This window comes from Sphaeramia orbicularis, chromosome 5, assembly GCF_902148855.1.
Source record: "Sphaeramia orbicularis chromosome 5, fSphaOr1.1, whole genome shotgun sequence".
NCBI lineage: Eukaryota > Metazoa > Chordata > Actinopteri > Kurtiformes > Apogonidae > Sphaeramia > Sphaeramia orbicularis.
In genome coordinates this window covers 35641979-35663125 of record NC_043961.1, presented here as the reverse complement: position 1 = coordinate 35663125, position 21147 = coordinate 35641979, and the positions used below count along the sequence as shown (strand labels likewise).

Genomic DNA, 21147 nt, shown 5'->3' with positions numbered 1-21147 from the left:
TCTAAACAAACCAGATAGGACAAACACCAGTACACTATTTATATTTCACTGCTCAGATGATGCTTCACCGTTTTATAGGTTTTTCTTGTTTATTTGAACTAGCTACTCCAGTTGCTGTCATGTTAACAGGCCTGCAGGGGATTGCAGTAGCTGGCATGTAAAGGCCCATTAGGTTCATTTAAAATAATTTTATGTACGCACATAGGTACGCCTACTTCAAACATCATCTTCGAAGCATCACTACCTTTATGCTTCCACACATCCATTGTGTTGGAATGACCATTTGGTGATCAATCCACCAATCCAATCCAGTGCTCTAAATTAACATATTAGCCAAAAACCAAGAAAAAGAGTAGAGTTTTTTGAGAGAAAAAAAGAATAAAAAAAAAAAGAAAGTCAAGAATTACAAACATCGCATTAACAGAAGAGGTATTACTAATGTTGATATCGAATGTGTTAGTTGTCATAAATATGTCAGTTGTTTTTCACCAATTAAAACAGTCACTTTTTGAAAAGTTCTGCCACTTCTTGAAATTATTCTCTTAAAATACTGCCTACAGTGGTACTGTGGTACAGTGGTTTCCTCCGTTTGGGTTCAAATACACAGATAATGAATGCAGAGGACGGACAGAATGCTTTGTCTGTGTGCATATGCGTCTTTAACATTGAGCATAAATGGGCCTTAATCATAAATTCACCTCCAGAATTGAAAACTTTTCTGCATTTTATGAACAAAAACATTTACATATTTACACACAAGTTTAAGTGAAGGTGGATCAGCAGTTGATAAGAAGAGCTAATAGATAGATAGATAGATAGATAGATAGATAGATAGATAGATAGATAGATAGATAGATAGATAGATAGATAGATAGATAACTGTCCATTCCAAGTAAAAAACGAAATTTTTCTTTTGTCACAGCTGTAAGACAAGGTTTAAAAACCACATTCTGTCATTACAAACACCCCCAACACATTAAAAACACCGTACAACAGATAAAAGAAGTAAAACATAAAATAACTAAAAATACAGTGCAGTCTATCTTGTGTTGTTAATAGCAGCTATTGCAGAGGGGATGAAATATTTTTTTGTTGATGTTTTTCCTGGCCAGTGGGGTTTCCTTAGCATCTGCCTGATGGCAGCAGCATGAAAGAGTGGTGGAGGGGATGGGAGGGGTCCTCAGTGATGAGGGTGGCTTTCCTCATCACTGAGCGTCTATACCACAGGTGTCAAACATGCGGTCCGGGGGCCAAATCCGGCCCGCCAAAGGGTCCAGTCTGGCCCTTGGGATGAATTTGTGAAATGCAAAAATTACACTCAGATATTAACAATCCTTTTAGTTCAGGTTCCACATTCAGACCAATTCAATCTCAAGTGGGTCAGGCCAGTAAAATACTATCATAAGAACATATAAATAATGACAACTCCAAATGTTTCTCTTTGTAAATGTAAATATTTTCCTGTATTTACACTAAAACAAAGTATAATTTTGCAAAAAATGCAAATAACCTGAAATGTCTCAAGAGAAGCAAGTACAATTTTAACAATATTCTGCCTGTTATTAAATGGTTTGTGTATTTGTCGATCCACTGTGATCTGTAAGTTATAATGAACATGTGTAAATGATAAACTGAGGCATAATATTGTTAAAATTACACTTATTGTTTCAGTTTGTTCATGCTATTCACATCTTTTGAAAGTGTAGTTTGTAGATGTAAACCTGTTCATAATGTAAATTAACTTTTTTTGCTCTAAAACACAGAGAAAACTTTGGACTTGACATTATTTATATATTATTATGTCATTATTTTACTGGTTCGGCTCATTTCAGATCAAATTTAGCTGAATCTGGCCCCCGAACTAGAATGAGTTTGACACCCCTGGTCTATACAGTTCACACAGAGGGGGTTGGACCGTTTGACTGACTTTACTGGCCTGATTTATTATTCAGGATAGTTTAGTTTTGTGTTTGATGGTGAGGACGTTGAACCGAGTTGAGATGTTATGGGTGAGGGTGGATTCAATGAGTGATTTGTAAATGAGGCTTAAAATGTCTTTGCTGATGTTAAAAGAACTGAGCTTCCTGAGCAGGTGGAGATGCAGTTGTGTCTTTTTGTACACAGTGTTGTCCAAAGCACAGGCAGGTGTCAATCTCTGTCCCAAGATGTTTAAAACTTTGCACCTGCTCCACACACAGACCGTGGATCTTCAGTTAGAACGCACTAACATTAGCCTCGACAGTAGGGATCATAGCCGGACATGTGGTATACAGCTGAGTTCAGCAACAAATCCCCATTTATATCAAAGCAAATCGAGCCCACACTAACTTACAGGTTGCAATTCGAGATGTGGGCATAATAAAGTGGGAAGTGCTCCATCCTTCAGCAGTAACAGATATCAGAATCCAGACTCAAACTGACGCCTGTTGTGAAAGCAGTGAATGAGGTGATCGCAGGAAAAGGCTGGGATTGAATTGTTGAGGATCAGTGTTAAAAACAGTTTGTTATCACTTGTTCCTAAACTCTTAGTGTTCCCCTAATGACATAGACCTGTTACAGAACAACCAGAGAACTGCTCCCTCCACTGTGATCTGTCCACTGTGAAACTCTGCAAATCTTATACATTAATAAAAAGCCACATAACACACTAATAGAAAATGGAAAAAGCATAATAGGTCCAACATTTGTTATTATTTATTTCTCTTGATTAAATTTTACTCATCTATACTTTCTAAACACGCTGGATATTGATACTTGTGTGCTGTCATGGATATGTTTGTTTTCCGTTAGAATTAGTTGCCTAGTTTTAGGTTTAGTTTTGTATTGATCGACAGTGTGCTCTTATGGTTGCATTTATTTGGAAGTTTTAACGTGTGGATCTCGCGGAGAAACTAGTGGGCAGAAGTTAATAGGCACTACGTAACAAATGGATTTAGAGATTGAATTTACTCATGCATGGTCTTGATTTTAGGAGAGGCCTGAAAGGACATTACGTAATATAAAAACTACTCTATATACCGTGGATGATACCTGAATATAGACATAGACAGACTAAGCCGTGGAAAAACAATGGATTATCAGCCAGGACGTGATAACATAAGCACACTTGTGGTTAATTTGATTTAGTTTGAGCCTAAAGGCTGATGATTGGCACATTATAAACCATCTGTGATTCATTTACAGTGTTGTTTAAAATAAAATGTCATGAGCATTTTGTCAGTTTGTGTGTTGGCCGACAGCTTGTCTCATTTTCACTGCCAGCTTGTCTGTGTCTTTCTGTGTCCTGCTCTCACTAAACCTAAGTTATCAATGTCTAGATCACTCTGGAGTGAGTGGCGGCCAAGATATCAAGTTTAAGTTTCTAATAAGTTACTAAATCAACATAAAAACTGTCATCAAGTCATCAAGACTGCCCTCTCTTGCAGCTAAAATGAAAATTTAATGCTAAAACCCATTGACATGATACTAATTAGTGTTATGACTTGGCCACAATGATCTGCTGTATCTTTTTAAGCTGTTGGGAAAGGTCAGCGCAGCAAACTTTGCTCTACAACTGAGAAAGTTTGGTAATTAAAAAGTACAGGAGCAGGCATCCATTTTCTGTCTTCTTTTTGTTTAACAGACATTGTAGTAACCAGTAGAGGGCAGCATTGACAACTGAGAAATTTTGAAGAGACAAATGTCAAATTAACCTTTTCTTCTCTTCTCTTCTCTTCTCTTCTCTTCTCTTCTCTTCTCTTCTCTTCTCTTCTCTTCTCTTCTCTTCTCTTCTCTTCTCTTCTCTTCTCTTCTCTTCTCTTCTCTTCTCTCTTTTCTCTTTTCTCTTCCAGGGCAAAAGTGTTTCGAGGAAAAAAGGTCCTGGGAGACTTTGACATCAAAGTGGAGCAGGTATGAGACTGAATGTATACATCTATGGGGCTGCAGAATAATTCATAAAAGGTTGAGAGGAAATTGAACCAAGATGAAAGTGCATTTACACTGTATTCACACATTTAATATTAAAACACATACTGCGTTTTGTCTCATTGACAAGGTGAGATACTTTTGAAGTAGCAGCTCTTTGATAAGCTCTACTTGTCTATTAATTTATACAGCGGGTTCAATTGCTAAAAGGTTGAGCGGCTACTGTGATTTTAACACAATAAGTAAAATGGCCTAGTTATGAAGTCTTTGCAAAAAAAAAAAAGAGTTAATAGGTTTTAGTGTCTGACTTGTCTGCTTCTATATCCTTGAGTGTTTGGCCAGGGATGTAACAGGATTAAAAAACAACAACAACAAATATAGGCATGCACCTAACTTTTTCTTTCTTTATTGCGTTAAATCACTTAAATGCTGTGCAAAATTACCATTAATGTTATTTCTGTTATTACTGTACTATCACTGTATTTTCATGGCTGACAGGATGATTATTTGATCTCTAAAATATCAAATGGAGTCAAAATTGACATTTTTCTAACCAATAGACCAATTGCAAGGTTTACTATCACACAGCAATACGACAGGTCTCACTGGGGACAATGGGTAATATGTTTTACGTTTCACAAACCTACTTTTAACACTGTCTATGCTTTTGAAACTAGTTATTTATATGTAAAACACCTATATATCCCGGTGTGACAAGTGTCAAAGTGCAGTCAAGTCTAATATTTTTATTGTGTTAACTTAAAAAGTCATTTTGGTTTCATATTGGTTGAACTACCCTACCAGGAAACCATTTTATAGTACCCTGGCTGTGTATGAAATTATTCTATGGGGTTTCACACAGATCAGTTTCACACCTAATAGATGTTGACAGTTAAATTACAACCTCAAGTGTCACCACAGAAACAGAAATAGACACCAGGGGAGATGGGAGTCGACAGTTATGAGTCACAGAGAGATCCTCATTGTGCTTGAAACCACACCAAAGAGCTGTAACATGCATCATTTTACCAGAATAGCAATGATTTCAAACTCTTCGTAGAAGAACAACAATGGTCAGTGACTCAGTGCTGCTGCAATGGAGTTCAGTTCACGGCTAAAGTATTTTATTTACAACTTATTTTGTGTCCAGATAATAAAATAATACAAAACTATCTGGAATTATGGTGTAAAGTTGAAATAAAAACCCATTCTTTCTGTAGTACATTTGATAATTATTTGATATAGAGCTTGGCTTTTTTTTAAAGCACCAGGGATCTCCTACTGAACTTCATATGTGTTAACAATTACGTAACATTTATCATATAATGGGATTCCTGTGTCAAAATATTAATGGCTTTTCTTCTCTCTCCATCCTCACAGGCTGAGTTCTCAGAGATCAACCTCGTCTCACATTCTAATGGAACCTGTAACGTGGACATGCAGGTCATCCGAGGGGGGACCAAAGTGGTCAGGTTAGTATCACACACACACACACACACACACACACACACACACACACATAAACACACATCATTTTACACTGAAACCCACAATCTTCACCACTGTCAGTGTTCTACCAATTTCACTTGTTCCTGTTTTCATCACAATAAGATAAAGTGTGTAAAATTACATAAAATACATTATATAAAAGAAAAAGAAAGAGAAAAATCTCCCCTCACTTGTGTCCTAATTCAATTGTATGAAAAGTATTTCTGTGAATTTCAGAGTGAATGCTTTTTATTAGACTGTTTTCATCTATGTCTTTGTTTCTTTTTTGCTTTTCTATCCTTTATTGAAACTGACAGTAGTGACAGCGAACAGGGTGAACAGCATGACGAGTGCTGCTAATGTTGAACTAGGAAAGTTGTGGTTGCTGTGCACGGTATGAGTCCTACCCACTCAGCCACTACGACGCCACTTTCAGACTTAATTCTTTTGTCCCTGTGATGACATTTGGTCCCGTGAGAACATTCAGTCATTTTCAGTACTAACTGTAGTACATGTGCACAGTTTTCAAACATCACTACAGCGTAATGTCTAAATCACATGTGATTGAGCAGAAAGACATGGTAAACTGCTGTGTTTCCTGTAAGTTCAGATCAGTGGGAAAAGGTAGGTGGTCACAAACAGATACAGTAGATCAACCTACAGACTGTAAACCAGACAAACGGCGGCACACTCTAACACCACAAACCACACTGACACGAGTTTCTGGGCTAAAAGCTGCCAGTGACTAAACAAAACTGTAACACCCACTGCTCTCCCACCAACAAAGCCAACAGGAAATGAAGACAGCAGCCTCAGACTGATCATCAGCATGTCTGCAACATAATTAAGCTTTATGATGGGTTGGTCTGAACACCCTCACATATAAACATAGAGTCAACTGTGACCACTGCAGACTGAGGGAAACTTAGATTCAAAGGGGTTGACTGCCTGATTAACGCTGACCAGCCACAAAATATCCTGCAGGTTTGTTACGTACAGATCTAAAGAACAGGATTCTCCCAAAACATCTCATTGTAGTCCTTCGTAGACATTTTTACATACTTGTTTGACTTTTGAATTACTGGCATTTGTCTCTTTATTTGCACCATGTCCATCGATGTCACATCAAAGTAGTGATTTTTCTATCTTCTCTGAGTCTGTGTTGCTAAGTAACTCTCACACCAAAGATGTAATCTTTCCACATTTGGAGTGTTTCACAGCTTTTCTAATACAACATAATGATAGAGTACAAATCAGATCTTTAGCTCTCTTAATCGTCTTTATTTTTTGATTGACTCCAATTGAAAGAAACAGCAACTGATAACACAATGATGCAACAATGTATTGCGAGAATATGCTTGGAGAATTATAACATTCTAATAAATGTACAAAGACATGATTCATAATTGATCATTTAGCAAATGTAGAAGTTGCACAGATTATGCTAAAGATGTAGACTATTATTATTATTATTATTATTATTATTATTATTATTATTATTATTGTTGTTGTTGTTGTTGTTGTTGTTGTTGTTGTTGTTGTTATTATTATTATTATTATTATTATTATTATCACTATTATTATTAATTTTATTTTTTAAATGCCTTTCTAGACACTCAAGGACACTGTCCACTATTTAACAGTCAATAAAACAATATACAATAGGATAAAGAAGTGCAGGATAGTGTAATGGTTATTAATATTGACTTTTTGAGTGGATTTTCAGTCCTTAGGGATAAAAGCTATGTGTGGAGCAGTGACATGAACTAGCTAATTAGAAGAAGAAATGTACAGTTGGGACTTCAGACAAAAGAGTCCTTCAAATAAATTTTTTTTTTCTTTTCCGTTCTTTCTTTTATTTCATATTAATTCAACAAAGTTCAAAGTGCTGGGTGAGTTGTTCAGTGGTATTCTGTTGTTTTTTTCTGTTTCATTCAGGGCATTCTTCCAAAAGGAAAAGCTAGTTAGGGTGACCATGACCATTACTGGCAGCACTGATTCACACTATTAAATTGAGCGTCTTGGCCATGTTGATCTTTACTCCTCAGTGTCAGTAATGAAGAGATTACAGTCACATTAATGGCTGTGTCCTCCCCTCCTGAGTCTTTCAGTTCCTTGGATTGTCTGATTAGTATTCTCAGTGCATGAAGAGCTGGTGGTGGTCACACTGTGCCAGAGTTTTCTCTCTCCATCCCCTTTCTCCCTACATCTCTTTTACACTGTATTTTGCCTCTCTGCTGTCTCTTTTTCTCACACCTCTCTTTGCTCTTTCCTCACATTCCCTTTCTCTCTCACACACATGCAGAGACAAAAAGAAAAATAACAGGAGTCATGCCCTATCACCGTCAACCCTTCACTGAGCTCAACTGGACTGAGTATTGTTTCTGACCTTGACCTGCTAGTCACAAATTGCCTCACTCGGCCCCAGATTTGTGGTTTTAAGTGTTGTGCAATGGCGATTTTTTTTTTTTATATAAGACTTAAGAATTGTGAAATTCTTACAAAACCATAAATAGATGACAACCCTCACAGCACATTTTTCTGTTCACTGTTCCAGACTCATGCTGCACTTTCTCTCAGATTAAATATATTCACTGTAGTCCTCCTTGGTTCTGGCTCTAATATTAAACTGTTGAATTGTATTGAGCAGGTCAAGTGGGAACGTATATCACATAATGGTGAGGAGTGGCAGATATAACAGAAGAAAACAAAACCTGCCAGCACAGTGAATGTAATCACTGATGGGTTTTTTTATTTTACCATCAATACTTAAATTGATTATCTGTGCTGTGCATTTTGTGCATGTTATGAATTATTTATGCCTGTGAAGCACTTTGTAAACTTGCTTTAGTGAAGTCTTAAATAAAGAAAGGAGTATTATATGATATGTTTTAGTTTATGTGAACTTCAACCAGAAGTGCTTGTCCTTAAAAGACTTTTGTAGATAATAATTACTGACTAATTTTCATCAATTTCCTGAGAGATACGCTATTCACCTGCATGAGCAGCATCTGTTAATGTTGAGTTAATTACCAGTGCAGCCACCCCCAGTTATCTGTTCATTGTCTCACCAAATAATGCATTAAAACATGAAGGGTCATTAGTCATGGTGCTCAAGATACACTGTTTGATTTTATTAAAGCACCTCCAGATCCAAAGGTTTCTGTCTTTGTTGTGCAGCATGTGGATTTGTACTTGTAAATAACAGCAGCTTTGACAAACAAGTTACACGATTTCTCCCTTCTGTGGTTGTTAATATTCAATAGTAGAGAAACACCACATGTTAAGATTGCTTGTTAATACATTTTATATCATGATATGATTCAGAGATAACTTTAAAATAAGCTATGATTTCAATAGCTGTGACATTTTGATTATAAAGTCAAAGTACGTGTAACAGTAGTTAATTTGCTTCGCTATTGTCATGAGCTGAGTATCAGAGCAAAAAGATGATCCTCTTTTGTGTAGCAGCCCAAAACATGGCGCTGGTTAAGTCTTTCACAGATGGTGATCTATTCTCAGAGGAAAGAATTGTCCAGTCTTGTCCAGTTTTGTTTTTTTAACTTAGATTTTTTCTTTCCATTTTTAAAGATGTATGTGGACAGACAGATTTATGTGACATTTTTTGTCTGAGTCGAGTATATTTGAGAATAACTTATCCTATCATGTTATCCATTGACTGTCTTCTCTGCAAAAATGCACGACAACATCAGCCATCTTAAATGTCACATTGTATTTGTATTTCACACATTGGTCCAGCTGCCTGATATTTTACACAGCCATTAAATATACTGGATTCTTAGATTTAGTGTACTAGATTTTTATGGGTCTTATGTAAATGTTGGTTTAATTAGCACTAATTAGTCCTAAAAACACAGCAAGTATGATTATTTATATGTTTATGTATTAGTTAAACTGTCTTCCTCTTTCCTTGTTTAGGTCCTTTAGGCCTGACTTTGTCTTGGTGCGCCAGCATGCTTTTAGTATGGCCCAGAACGAGGACTTTAGAAACCTGATCATCGGTCTGCAGTACGCAGGCATCCCCTCAGTCAACTCTCTGGACTCTATCTACAACCTCTGCGACAAACCCTGGGCTGTAAGTAATTTTCTGCAAAGCTAATTGAAATCTGAAGCAAAAGGACATTGTATTTGATTTATTTCTCTTTCTATTCTCCTCTAGTTCTCCCAGCTGATCAATAATCAGAAGAGGTTGGGTTCAGATAAGTTCCCACTCATTGATCAGACTTTCTACCCAAACTATAGAGACATGGTAAGATATTTTTGAACTATATTCACAGAAACCCTGCAGTGAGTGCACTTTCCAAAACATCAGTTTCTTACAACTGACAGTATGTCTTCACTGATGTCCTAAAGCTTTTAAGGTTATATTTGATAGTCGTGTGGCTTCATGTCACAATGCAAAGCTGGGCTTCCCGTTTCCTAAAAATCAAATCAACTCTTATTTATCAACTTAAATCAAATTTTATTTTTTTAGTGCCAAATCATAGCAAAAACTATGTCGTTTTGCTTTTAGAGCTGGTTGAGACCAAACTCTTAATAACCCTAAGAAAAATAAAGTCACTGCTAAGTACTTAAGTAAAGAAATAACTGTGATTACTGTGTTACAATTACACTTTACATGAAGGTAAGTAATAACGGACAACAGTTATTTGCAGATGTCACTAGTTACTGCTAAAGAATATGGAAATCATAAATTATTATTATATATAGTATAAAATAAATTATTTTATTGCACTGAAGGGCTCTGATTTACATTTTCATATCATTTAAGCTTGTGGGACTTTAAACAAAAGAGAGAAAAAAAGAGTCTGCGACACAGTTTTCCATTGAGACATTTTATATACAATCTTTTTTGGTACATGGAAATAGAAAAAAATCGATTTAGACAGAAACAGAGACATAAATACAAACCCAAACAATTCTTTCAGTATAAAACAAACATGAAATTGTTTGATAAAACTTCACAAATTCTACACAGTTACTATGCATTATGATTTAATTTGCAATTATCAATACGCTTAAAATATGTCAGTCAAATTACTGCATTGTGTAGCTTCAATGAAACATTTTACTGTCAAGTAGAACTCATTGTTGTCATAATGCATTTCAGTCTGTAGGACTTAAGTGAAGTATTCCAGTAACAAGACAGGGTCAATTCAGAATTTTATTTTTAAATCCATGTTGAGCCATAATATTAAATAATACCTTTAATAAAAACAGTTTTAATGTATAGTAGCACATTCATGGATCAGTTGTTTCACTCTTTGCTGGTTAACCTTAAGTGCCAAAGTTTCTCTTTCCTTGACTTGGAACATTAAAATCCATTTCCTCTTTTTAGGAGTTAAAAAGGGTGAATTGAACTGTGTCCTGTTACATGTTTCCTTTACGGAGAGGTGACTTGGCTTCTACGGGTGGCAGTTCTGTTGTTAAAGCGCTGGATTAGATTTTTGGCACAGGAAATAGTACAGAGGTCGACCAGGGAAACTAAAAACACATAACCACAAGATACAGCAAGAGCCTCTACACTAAGACAAGCTGGTTAGCCTTGAAAATGTTAATTCCCACTAAAATACAATATTTACATTCTCATAACTGTATAATCAGAATTATGGTTGTATATGTATATTTCCTGTCAGATGTTGTCTTATTTAATTCTGGGATGTCGGGGGTTGTGTTGTCTAATTCATATATATATGTACATCATATTTTCATTTGCATGGGACATAAAGGACATATTTCAAAACCAGAATATCCGATAGTAAGATGGCAGTGCTGCTGAAGACGATCTGAAAATGTGTAGTGTACAGAGAAGTTTACAGTATGAGAAGTAAACTGGGCACCACAACACTGTGGCATAAGTTGGTGGAAATGTGGCCGCTTTTTCCAACTTTTTTGTTTAAGTGCCAACATGTGCCCAACTGCTCACCTCCGTTACTATTTACTTAGAGTATCTGAGGTGAAAAAGATAAATCCAGATGTTGCATAATCTGTTGTTAAGTTATGCTTTAACAGATCTGTTCGTTAGAGCTGTGCGTTAACTGTCAGGAAGACAGAACTGGAAGAAACAGTTACACACTGAATATTTTGCAGTGGATGGTCTGTGGCTCTTCTTATTCTGTGAAAATAGCAAGTGGAGTCGAATGTGTGAAAGTGAGAGATTGACTTAGACAAATGTTGAAAGCTCCTGCAGTGTATAAAAAAATTCCCAGCATTGCCATAGCAACCACCTGAAACTGAACAATGATAAGAGAAGCTCACTGTCAGGTTTTGCTCTCTCAAATATAAAGTCAATTTTTCATTCAAGTCTACTTTACACATCAATAGCCAAATTTGAATAATATAAGCCGAAGCAGAAAATATGCCTTAGTCTGACTTTAGCCTTACAGGTCAAGGGTCAGTCATGTCCAGGAAGTCCTTCTCAGGGGGTGGCCCACCCCGGTACCAGCTACAGGTTGTGTCAGAGCGGCGGATACAGGCGTACTGCCGAGCCTGCTCCCCGTTTAGGCTGTTGTCCAACAGCCAGTCTGTCCACAAGCACTCGTTGTCCCCCGTAGATGCACAGGGCACCGTGTAACAGGTGTTGATCTGACAGAGGACAGAAGACAGAAGTCTAATCCATTAGTCACATATTCTTTGGGTCTAGTTTTATTTATTCCCTGCTTGTTAAAAAGAGTTATAAATTAGAAGATTATGAAAACAAAAAAACTGGATAAAATAGATTAGATATGACTGAAAACATACACATATAATGAAAAATAATACAGAACAAAAGAGAGAAAGAAAAGTAATGTTTGTCTTAATGTTATTGTAGACTACTGGTACTTTGTCGTGGACCACTAGAGTGGGACAGAGAGATATTTGAACCAAGAGAGAATTAAAAGTGTTTACCCACTCTGCATTCACAGCCCATTTGGTATCTGTAGTTGAGATTCTTCTTCTGTGACAGTGATAAGTTGTCCCAGGACTCTACCAGGTCACACTGGCCAATAGAAATCCTCCCATCACTCCACATGCTTCCTGTTCAGTGACATCACAACACCAACATTATAAATCACATCTTGAATTCATCTTACAAAGATATATCCCTGTGTTCACCCACCATAGTTTAATATATAGAACTTTAATATTGTATGAAGAGTAAAGATCTAAATCCATGCATGCAGCTCTGTGAGGTTGAACCTTTACAGGCTGTATGTAAAGATGGACGGCCTGACATCACCTCCTACTGCTATGGAATAGTGAGGCCTAAACATTGCAGTTACAAAGGCTGACGTGTTGCTGTAATGCACTTTGGAACAAAAGTCTGTGTTACACGATGCAAAGACATGACATTGACTCAAGCTCCTGGTTTGTTTCCATCCAGTTGTTTGACGCTGACTGAACAGAATGATCATAATCACCATCAAAAAAATGTAAACCCATAAAAGTGATGAGACTTCTGGTGGTTTGCACACAAATTACACTGATTAAAATGATATAAAAATAGAGAAATCATCTTTTCATCTGTTTGAGCTCAAATCTGATATGCTGACAGTAGCAGTCTTAACACGCTAATGCTAAGCGGGTGAGATGTTTCATATTCTCACCACTTTAAGAAGTTGTTTAGCTAGTTAGAAATTAGCATTACAAATTTGTACACATGAATACGGCTGAAGGTGGTGGAGATTTCATCAGTTGAGCTGGTATAAAGTCATAAACTATGGATGAATGGTATGGCCAATCAGTTTTAGGTGGGCATGGATTGATGTGCTGTGCCGTCTTCCAATAGTTTTTGATCAACAAATGAATCAGGCACATGATCAAATTCTTGGAACAATGAACATATTTATAAATCATAATTCCAGTTGCAAAGTAAAAGTCATTAGAATCACCAGAGTATTCATCCTCTGGGGACCATGAATACTGATGACCAATCCATTATGGACAATTTAATTGTGTTTTTATGTAGAATAGTGGGGTTTTTTTTGTTTGTTTGTTTTACTATTTATTGTAATGTACTGTAGTGCTGCAGAAAAGCCCAACCAGGGACAGGAGTTGAAAATTAGCACTATGCATCACATCAGCTGCAAGCCTGTAACTATGTTTGACTGCATTGTCCCTGTCAAATAAATAAATAAATAATAAATCTTAATAAAATATAACAAATGCTATATACAACCAACCCTTCTTGGTAACATAAAAATTGTATTGCTATCGTTCTATAACTAAAAAGAAAACACAAAAAGGCCAGTGTTGGCTGTTTTTTTTTTTTTTTTACATGTTGAAGGTGAGCTTATTATTTCATACTGCACCTGAGAGCAGATACCCAGCTTTATTGTTAGAGTCCAGTTTGACTCCACACAGTGAGGAGAAGACGGGGGTGTACACATACTGGATATCCTTGGCCTTGTGGAAGCCTTTGAACATCTGAATACAGAAATATTCACAAAATACTGTAAGTATGGTAGTGTGAGGATGAAATAAAAAGCGAGTTTTAAATGTACACAATAAAAGGGTCCATCGCTCAATCAGACATGATCAATAAGTAAAACAGGTTGAAACATAGACTTAGAGCTGCTCAGTAGCATTAACAGGGATAGACATCCACCCTCTACTTTTACCATGTGATCTGAACATTTTCCTATATTTAGAAGTTGGAGCTACTTGTTAGTTCGCGCAATTGAACTTAAATCCCTAGAGGTTATGTGCAGAGGATACACACAGCTGTGCAAAAAGATAAAAAAATGAAACAGGTCTGTGCCAAGGGCAGATGTAACTGCTGTCCACAGATCTCACCTTGATCATTTTGATCTCATATTGGATCATCTTCATGTATGGTGAGGAGCTGTTGCTAGGCGACACAATCTTCTCTCCGGAGATCTTTGCCCTTATCACTGTCAGGAAAAATGAAATGAGCTGAATTATTTGGAGTCCTAAAGGAATATCATAGATAGATAGATAGATAGATAGATAGATAGATAGATAGATAGATAGATAGATAGATAGATAGATAGATAGATAGATAGATAGATAGATAGATAGATAGATAGATAGATAGATAGATAGATAGATAGATAGATAGACGTGTCTTCCTGCTGTCTCTCTCTCTCACACACACACATAAACAAACCCTCCTTTTTATCTTTTGCTGTGTGGCCTTCCTCTCTCCCCACAGACAGTGGAGCAGTCCCTCTCAGTAGTGATACAGGATGTGTCCCTCCTCTCCTCTGGGAGGGAAATCAAAACCCACATGGAATAACAAGTAGCTCACTCCCACAATCCCATTAACCAGGCCCACACACACATTTATATCAAGTATCAGTCAAACTGGACTCTGTGTGGACCATATCTGATATTATAAGTGACTCCGTAGTATTTTATCCCATACTGTAAATCTGTGATTTTCATCGTGAAATACTATAGTTGTACAACCTGTCATTTAGAGACTGAGTAATTGTTCCACTCTAAATATTATTGGAGTTTTACATTCTGCTGGACACACAATGCCAAATCAGATGTTTCCAACATACATTTTCCCTCCATCCAATCTATAAAACCTGCACTTTTAGACATTGGCATTACTCACATATTTTGCTGACAGCCGGCCCTTTCAAAGATAAAGCCAATCAGACATAACTAAATTTAGTATTATTAACTCTTTCATGTTATTTCTTGTTCATATCACATCAGCCAAATGTGGCACTGCAATAAAGATACACAGAGGGGGTTTTATCAGTAATGTCATATACACTGCAAAAATCAAAATCTTACCAAGTGTATTTTTCTCATTTCTAGTCAAAATATCTCATCACATCTTATTTCAAGAAATTTTACTCAAGATAATTTTCACTTGTTCCATTGGCAGATTTTTTTTGCTTGAATTAAGCAAAAAAAATCTTGAATTAAGCAAAAAAATCTGCCAATGGAACAAGCGAAAATTATCTTGGTAAGATTTCTTGAAATAAGATGTGTTGAGATATTTTGACTAGAAATGAAAAAATTACACTTGGTAAGATTTTGATTTTTGCAGTGTAGTTAAAACAATATCAAACTAAATCTGTTAATTAAACAAAGTACATGATTGAGTCTCTTATAAGTGCCTGAATTATACTACTGTAAACCAAATTATTGTACTTGAACATTCACTTTTATTTTTATCTAATGTGTTTTGTTAAAAAGCTCCCTGCATTTCACTCCTGTTGTTTCTAAGAAAGAGCATTTTTCTGCAGATGCATCAGAGTGGGATGAAGAGAAGGAGGTGGAGACATGAGTGGAGTTAGTGACCTTGGTAAAGCCAAGAAAGAAAGGGAGACGCTACACTATAAGAGAGAGGAACAAAGTGTGACCCAGCAGTCCTCCTAACCCTCACCCTCTCACACAGCTAAGCAAACCACCCCCTGTTTTCCATCACATAACTACACCACGGTTTTGTGTGCTGGTCAGAGGAGGAGGGCCTCAGCATGTCCTGTGAAATTGGTTCAGGAGAAAAAGAGGCTTCTTTTGTTTGTCAAATGTGCATGAGGATAGAAAGGCAGGCAGACAAACAAACTTACAGACAGAAAGTTAATCTGAGCTTTTGTGAAGCGGTTCAGTCTGTTCCTTTGAAAAAACACAGCGTTGCATCGCTCATGGCGAGACAGCTGGTCCAAGGACGTTTGCTTTATTGAAAATGTCAGAGAGCACATTCCTAGAGCCTTGTTTGGGGGTAACTTTGATATATTTCTTTCTTATACAGCATAATTCATAGCCGAAAGCTCAGACAGTGCATGACTTTACATGTGGAATCCTTAGAACTGCATCCATCAGTGGATTGATGCAGTAATAATGCATGGAACTATGAGAACCCAGAATATCCTGCAGGGAAACTGTTTTGAAATTAAGTATGATAAGGATATAGGCACTTTGTAATGACAAGCCTTTTATTATGTCAGACCTCATAAAGACACCTCACTGTAAACTCCCACACAGACACATACACCATAAGAAGACTACAGATATTTAAGCAATAAAGTCACTTATTATTTTGTTCTTAATGTGGTATTTTGAATGAATTTATAAAACTTAAAGTAAGATTATGTTAATATGTGTTTTGCTTTGAAAAAGAGGTGTAAATATTATCCTTTACATCACAAATCTAAAATATAGATATACTACGCTGATACTACCATATTATTGCCCTGTTTATTCACTTCAAAGGGAACATATTTTAAAGCAGATGAAGTGATTAAATTAGCAAATTAGTTGCCCCATTTCTCTCTTCAATCGTGAGCAGAAAAATGGGTCTATGTGTTCTATTAATGGTAAGGAATACACTAAGGCAAACTTTGCTCTGTCTATGGATCAAACATTTGGCATTTTAAAGACTGGCTGCTTATCAGTGCAACATAGAAGAGCACAAAAGCTGCTATATCCAACTGCTATTATTAGCCATTTTATTATCCTTGATTTCTATGAAGGATAAAACTGAAAAGCCTACACTGGATCTGTTTTCAGATATTGCATTTGCTATAAAGAATGCAGAAAATAAAAGGACCACAGAACTAGTTTCTTTCCAGTTTTGTTGTGTCTCCTTCAGACGATTCGTATGGCCCAGATTCTCTGAAATGTTTACCCCCCCTCCCACCTGCACATCTTTGAACTCCACAGTCAAGGTTACTCCCTTAATTCAACTGCTGCAGCTGTGTTATGAACGGGAATAAGGGCAAGCACTCCTGCAGAGTGAAAGTAGCAGTGCATCTGCATATCCAGAGAGAAATATTGCAAACTTGTACCATGAGAACTGATGTAGTAAGTAACTCCCCCCCTCCCAGATGAATCGGTACCCTTGTCATGCTCACAAAGCTGGACTGTCAGCAGGCTTTTACACTGATATTGTTAGTATGCAGACCATTAGACCAAGCCTATAGACATGGAAATGAAGTGGGGAAAGAGAGGGGAAGAAAGACAGAGAGATGGAGTAGGCTGTGTTGGCATGGCTTGGTCTCCCTCCAACAAACACACACATACACACACTCATACACACATACACACACACACACACACACGGGCACAATTTCAAATACACAAACATGGCCAGGGAATCATCCAAGGTTTGTCCAGATGGGATATTACTCAGATGTACAACTTTATTCAAAGGGCTCATCACCTCTGACAACACCGTCAGGTCACCCAAAGGCCACCAACAGCCACAACAGCCAGGACAGTGTAGCCACAGATGCAAATAAATGAAACGTTTTTGCACTTCATTTAAGTCAGGGATTTGCCTTATTTCCTATTCATGAGGGCAAAAAGTTGAATCTTACCACACAAGGACAACTGGCCTCTGTTCCCAAATCTGAGGTGGACTAAAGTTAACACAGACCTCATCCTGAAGGAGACCCCAAAGGAAATGGGACCCACTTACAAAAGAAGTGGTGGTGAATTGGACCCAGTTTTGTTTGGGTCAAGTGGTTCCAGTAGAATCGAACTGGGAAAAAGTGGTTGAACAAGTGCCATTTGTTGGCGTACTGCAGTACATCTCGGCAGTGTTGTACAGTCATTAGCTTAAAAATACATCTTGCGTTTTTTATGTTACTGCCAGTTTTAAGTCCTTGACTTAAAACTCCCAAACACATAATACACATAAGACCATCATTTCTTTCTTTCGTCCTTATATGTACAGCTCTGTCCTAAAAACACTGCCCCACATACTCCCTGTGTTCCCATAACCCAGATCTAATTTGGCATTTTGAAGGTTTTAGAAACAGGTCTCTGCTGCCTTTTACAGCAACATTTTCACTAAATATTTCAAAGGAGTTGACCATATTGAAACATGAAGTGAAATACTGACCAATTAGGCTGAAATATAAGTAATGTTCCCTTTCTCTGCTCAGCTGGAGTGTCACTTTTGAGAGTCACTTGCGCATACTCCAGCTTTCCACAGTCCAGAGCCAAGTACTCAGGGTCGGTACTCAGAGTGTTGGTTTTGGCCTGTGCTTAGACGAGAAAGTCCGGGATGATGGGGGACGTCAGACAGGCAGGGTGAAAGTAGGCCGAAATATTCAGGGTTTTATAAAATGCTTTTATGAAACAGTGAATATGTAAATAAACAGGTAAAGGACAGTTTTAAGGTGCTAAAATAATAAAGTATAACCATGTTATAACTTTGGTGTGTAAAGGTTGGTCACTGTCATGTACATATCTCAATATACTTCCACAAAAACAGAATGTTTATGTTAATGTTGTAGTATATTATTTATAAAAGTCTAAGATTCATCTGCATAAAATCATAGTTTATCATGATTTGGAGATGTGGTTTTACCATACTGCAAAAAACTCCTTATAGTGATATATTTCATTTCACCTGATGATTTTAAGAGATTATATTTAAAGCTACATTATTCCTGTCTTGTAATTGCTTTTTAAATCTATTATCACTTGAATGTAGGGTGTAAGTGCTTTACGTTATGCACAGATTTCTTGAAAAAGAGGAGAAAGGAGACAGTAAGATCAGAATCTCTGAAGAATTCCTATTTAGATCAAAGATTTAATTTGGAGAAATACATAAAATCATCATAATTCCAAGTTGTTGTTTTTTTAATATTAATTACCATAAAACTCCTGAAAAAAAAAAACTTCAGCTAAGTAGATTTACTTTTCATCATACTATTTCTCCAATTATACCTGACAATAAGAAGGTCATTTCAAAAATTATACACTTTTGGGTTTTTACACATAAATTAGCTCTGTGGTGTCATTAATTGCAGCATGCCTAAGAGAAACTCAGTCGGCCTCGCTGATGTAGTCTTCTGTCAGACTTACCAATCTCAGCGCTGCAGAAGAGTTGTTGTGGGTGTGCTGGCTGGCAGCTACATCCATCCACAAGTTCCTCCATGCCTGCACCCAGCAAAAGGAGCACCCAGAGCCCCAGACACACTCTCCGCTCCTGGGAAATGGCCATGACTCCGGCTGCCTCTGATCGCTCCGCCACTCGATGAACACTCGGCAACCTCTTGTGATCCTGCTCAGTTCCCCGGGAAGCAAATCAGGCCAGCAGTCAGCAAGGGAGGGCGGATAAGACGGCGGAGCTGAAGTAGAAAGATGCGCTCTGCTGAGCTGAAAGGCAGCTGTGGATAGAAATGTTTTCATAAGTTTAAAGTATACCCCTGAATTCAAGCTGGAGCAAATAAAGAGTTGAGAGGAAGTGTAGTCTGCTGCTGCTGCTGCTACTGCTGCTGCTGCATCTGAGCTTTCTGTCTTCCTTCTTTCTCACTCTCTCACTCTCTGTAGACAACACACAGAGAAACTTACAATAGTTGGATCCCCTCACACTCTGGTCTTGAATGCTGAGAGGGTTGCACACAGGGAGCCTCTTATGTACTCAACAATTTAGGGACAGCCTCCTCAAAACAGGGGGAAAAAACTGCCATCCTTTGCCTCTTCTTGTGCATTTGATATCCTCCCTCTCCTACATAAGTTGCTGTTTAGTTACTCTTAAGAAAAGTGAAAATTATTTAAGTATTATTCCATTCTGCAGCTTTTTTCCAGCTTGTTTTTAATTAAGTTTCAGTGATCTTCAATGTAGAAGTAATACTAGAGTAGCTTCTATCAGTATCATCAGACAAAAGTAGTATTGTTTACATTTTAATACATTGACCCTCAAAGACCTAAGCAGTTGCCAGTGACCAAAAGTATCTACTGATCTAAAGTGCAATAATCCTAAAATAACTTTTGAACCACTAATCCTATCTATACATTGAAATAACTCCGGTAATATGCAGCTTCTCAGATTTTCAGCTGCATCAGATGTGTCTTCATTCAGAGACTATAGGGAACATTGAAACACCATCATCTTCTACACCATTGATTCACCAGTAAAACCCATCTAGGTGGATATATAGATGTTCAGTTTATGATACATTTTGCTTAAACAAGTCCATTTTTTTCAGTTTTCTCTGTTCTGATATAACTATTAAATTTACTCTGAGCTTTCAACATCTGAATGTATATGTATGATGAATGTAGAATGAAATTAAATGTCAGAAAAGAGCTGATTTTCACTGAAAAATGTAAAATGCAGAGAATAATATTAAATAATGGTGATGAATCACTCAGGAATGTACAGAAATATTCACTTGTAAGAAACCATAAATGTAGTTGTAGGTCTTTATGGGTTAACTTGTAGATGAATAGAATAGAATAGAATAGAATAGAATAGAATAGAATAGAATAGAAAGAGCTGTAAACACATTTTTCACTGCAGGCTCTTTCTGGTGGGTTTGTATAATTGTCTGTTGTCAGGGTTGTATATCATTATATCATTATCCATCCTTTTAACTGGCTATCTTCTTTTTTTTTTAGATTACAACACCAAGTTTCCCAGTGGTGGTGAAGATCGGACATGCCCACTCTGGAATGGGAAAGGTAACGTGGACTTAACATACATGATTCCAGGCCGTCTGCTGCGTGCAGTAACTTGACTTCTGTATGTATAAAGGTGTAATTTGAGAGTAAACAAAGCTCTGTCTTCGTTTTAAAGTGCAAAGAGACATGATGAACCTTGTTTGTCTTTCTCAAGTTTTTCACACACTGTTTTTCTAATTGTCTGTGGGCTTTGTTTTTACTTGGCACCCATCATTTGATTTAACAATGCTTGCTGAGCGCGTAAGCCAACAGATTTTTGGTCTGCCTCCATATTATGAAACCCGGTAAACATAGGCTGATTACTTTCATGGGCTCCGGAGTTTAGCAAATACACAATCTTAATGGCTTTAAAAT

The 21147-nt window shown here is 37.1% G+C and overlaps 2 protein-coding genes across 4 annotated transcripts in view; one reads left to right on the top strand and one right to left on the bottom strand.

The window, feature by feature from the left end:
* Positions 1 to 21147, top strand: part of syn2b (synapsin IIb) — a 92635-nt gene that overhangs the window by 54363 nt on the left and 17125 nt on the right. For both annotated transcript variants that reach the window (XM_030134144.1, XM_030134145.1), the window contains 5 exons: positions 3831 to 3888; positions 5284 to 5375; positions 9331 to 9487; positions 9572 to 9661; positions 20731 to 20793. In XM_030134144.1, the coding sequence (XP_029990004.1) occupies positions 3831 to 3888; positions 5284 to 5375; positions 9331 to 9487; positions 9572 to 9661; positions 20731 to 20793 (460 nt within the window). The remainder of the gene's footprint in view (positions 1 to 3830; positions 3889 to 5283; positions 5376 to 9330; positions 9488 to 9571; positions 9662 to 20730; positions 20794 to 21147) is intronic.
* On the bottom strand, positions 10220 to 19708 carry LOC115419403 (metalloproteinase inhibitor 4). 2 transcript variants are annotated; one of them, XM_030134148.1, is made up of 6 exons: positions 19681 to 19708; positions 19192 to 19496; positions 14188 to 14285; positions 13704 to 13818; positions 12301 to 12429; positions 10220 to 11997 (listed from the first exon to the last, which is right to left on the bottom strand). In XM_030134148.1, the coding sequence occupies exons 2-6, from the start codon at positions 19328 to 19330 to the stop codon at positions 11870 to 11872; spliced, it is 609 nt and encodes a 202-aa protein (XP_029990008.1). In that variant the 5' UTR covers positions 19331 to 19496; positions 19681 to 19708; the 3' UTR covers positions 10220 to 11869. The 2 variants fall into 2 exon arrangements, with proteins under 2 accessions (XP_029990008.1, XP_029990006.1); XM_030134146.1 differs by having other exon boundaries at positions 10221 to 11997; positions 12305 to 12429.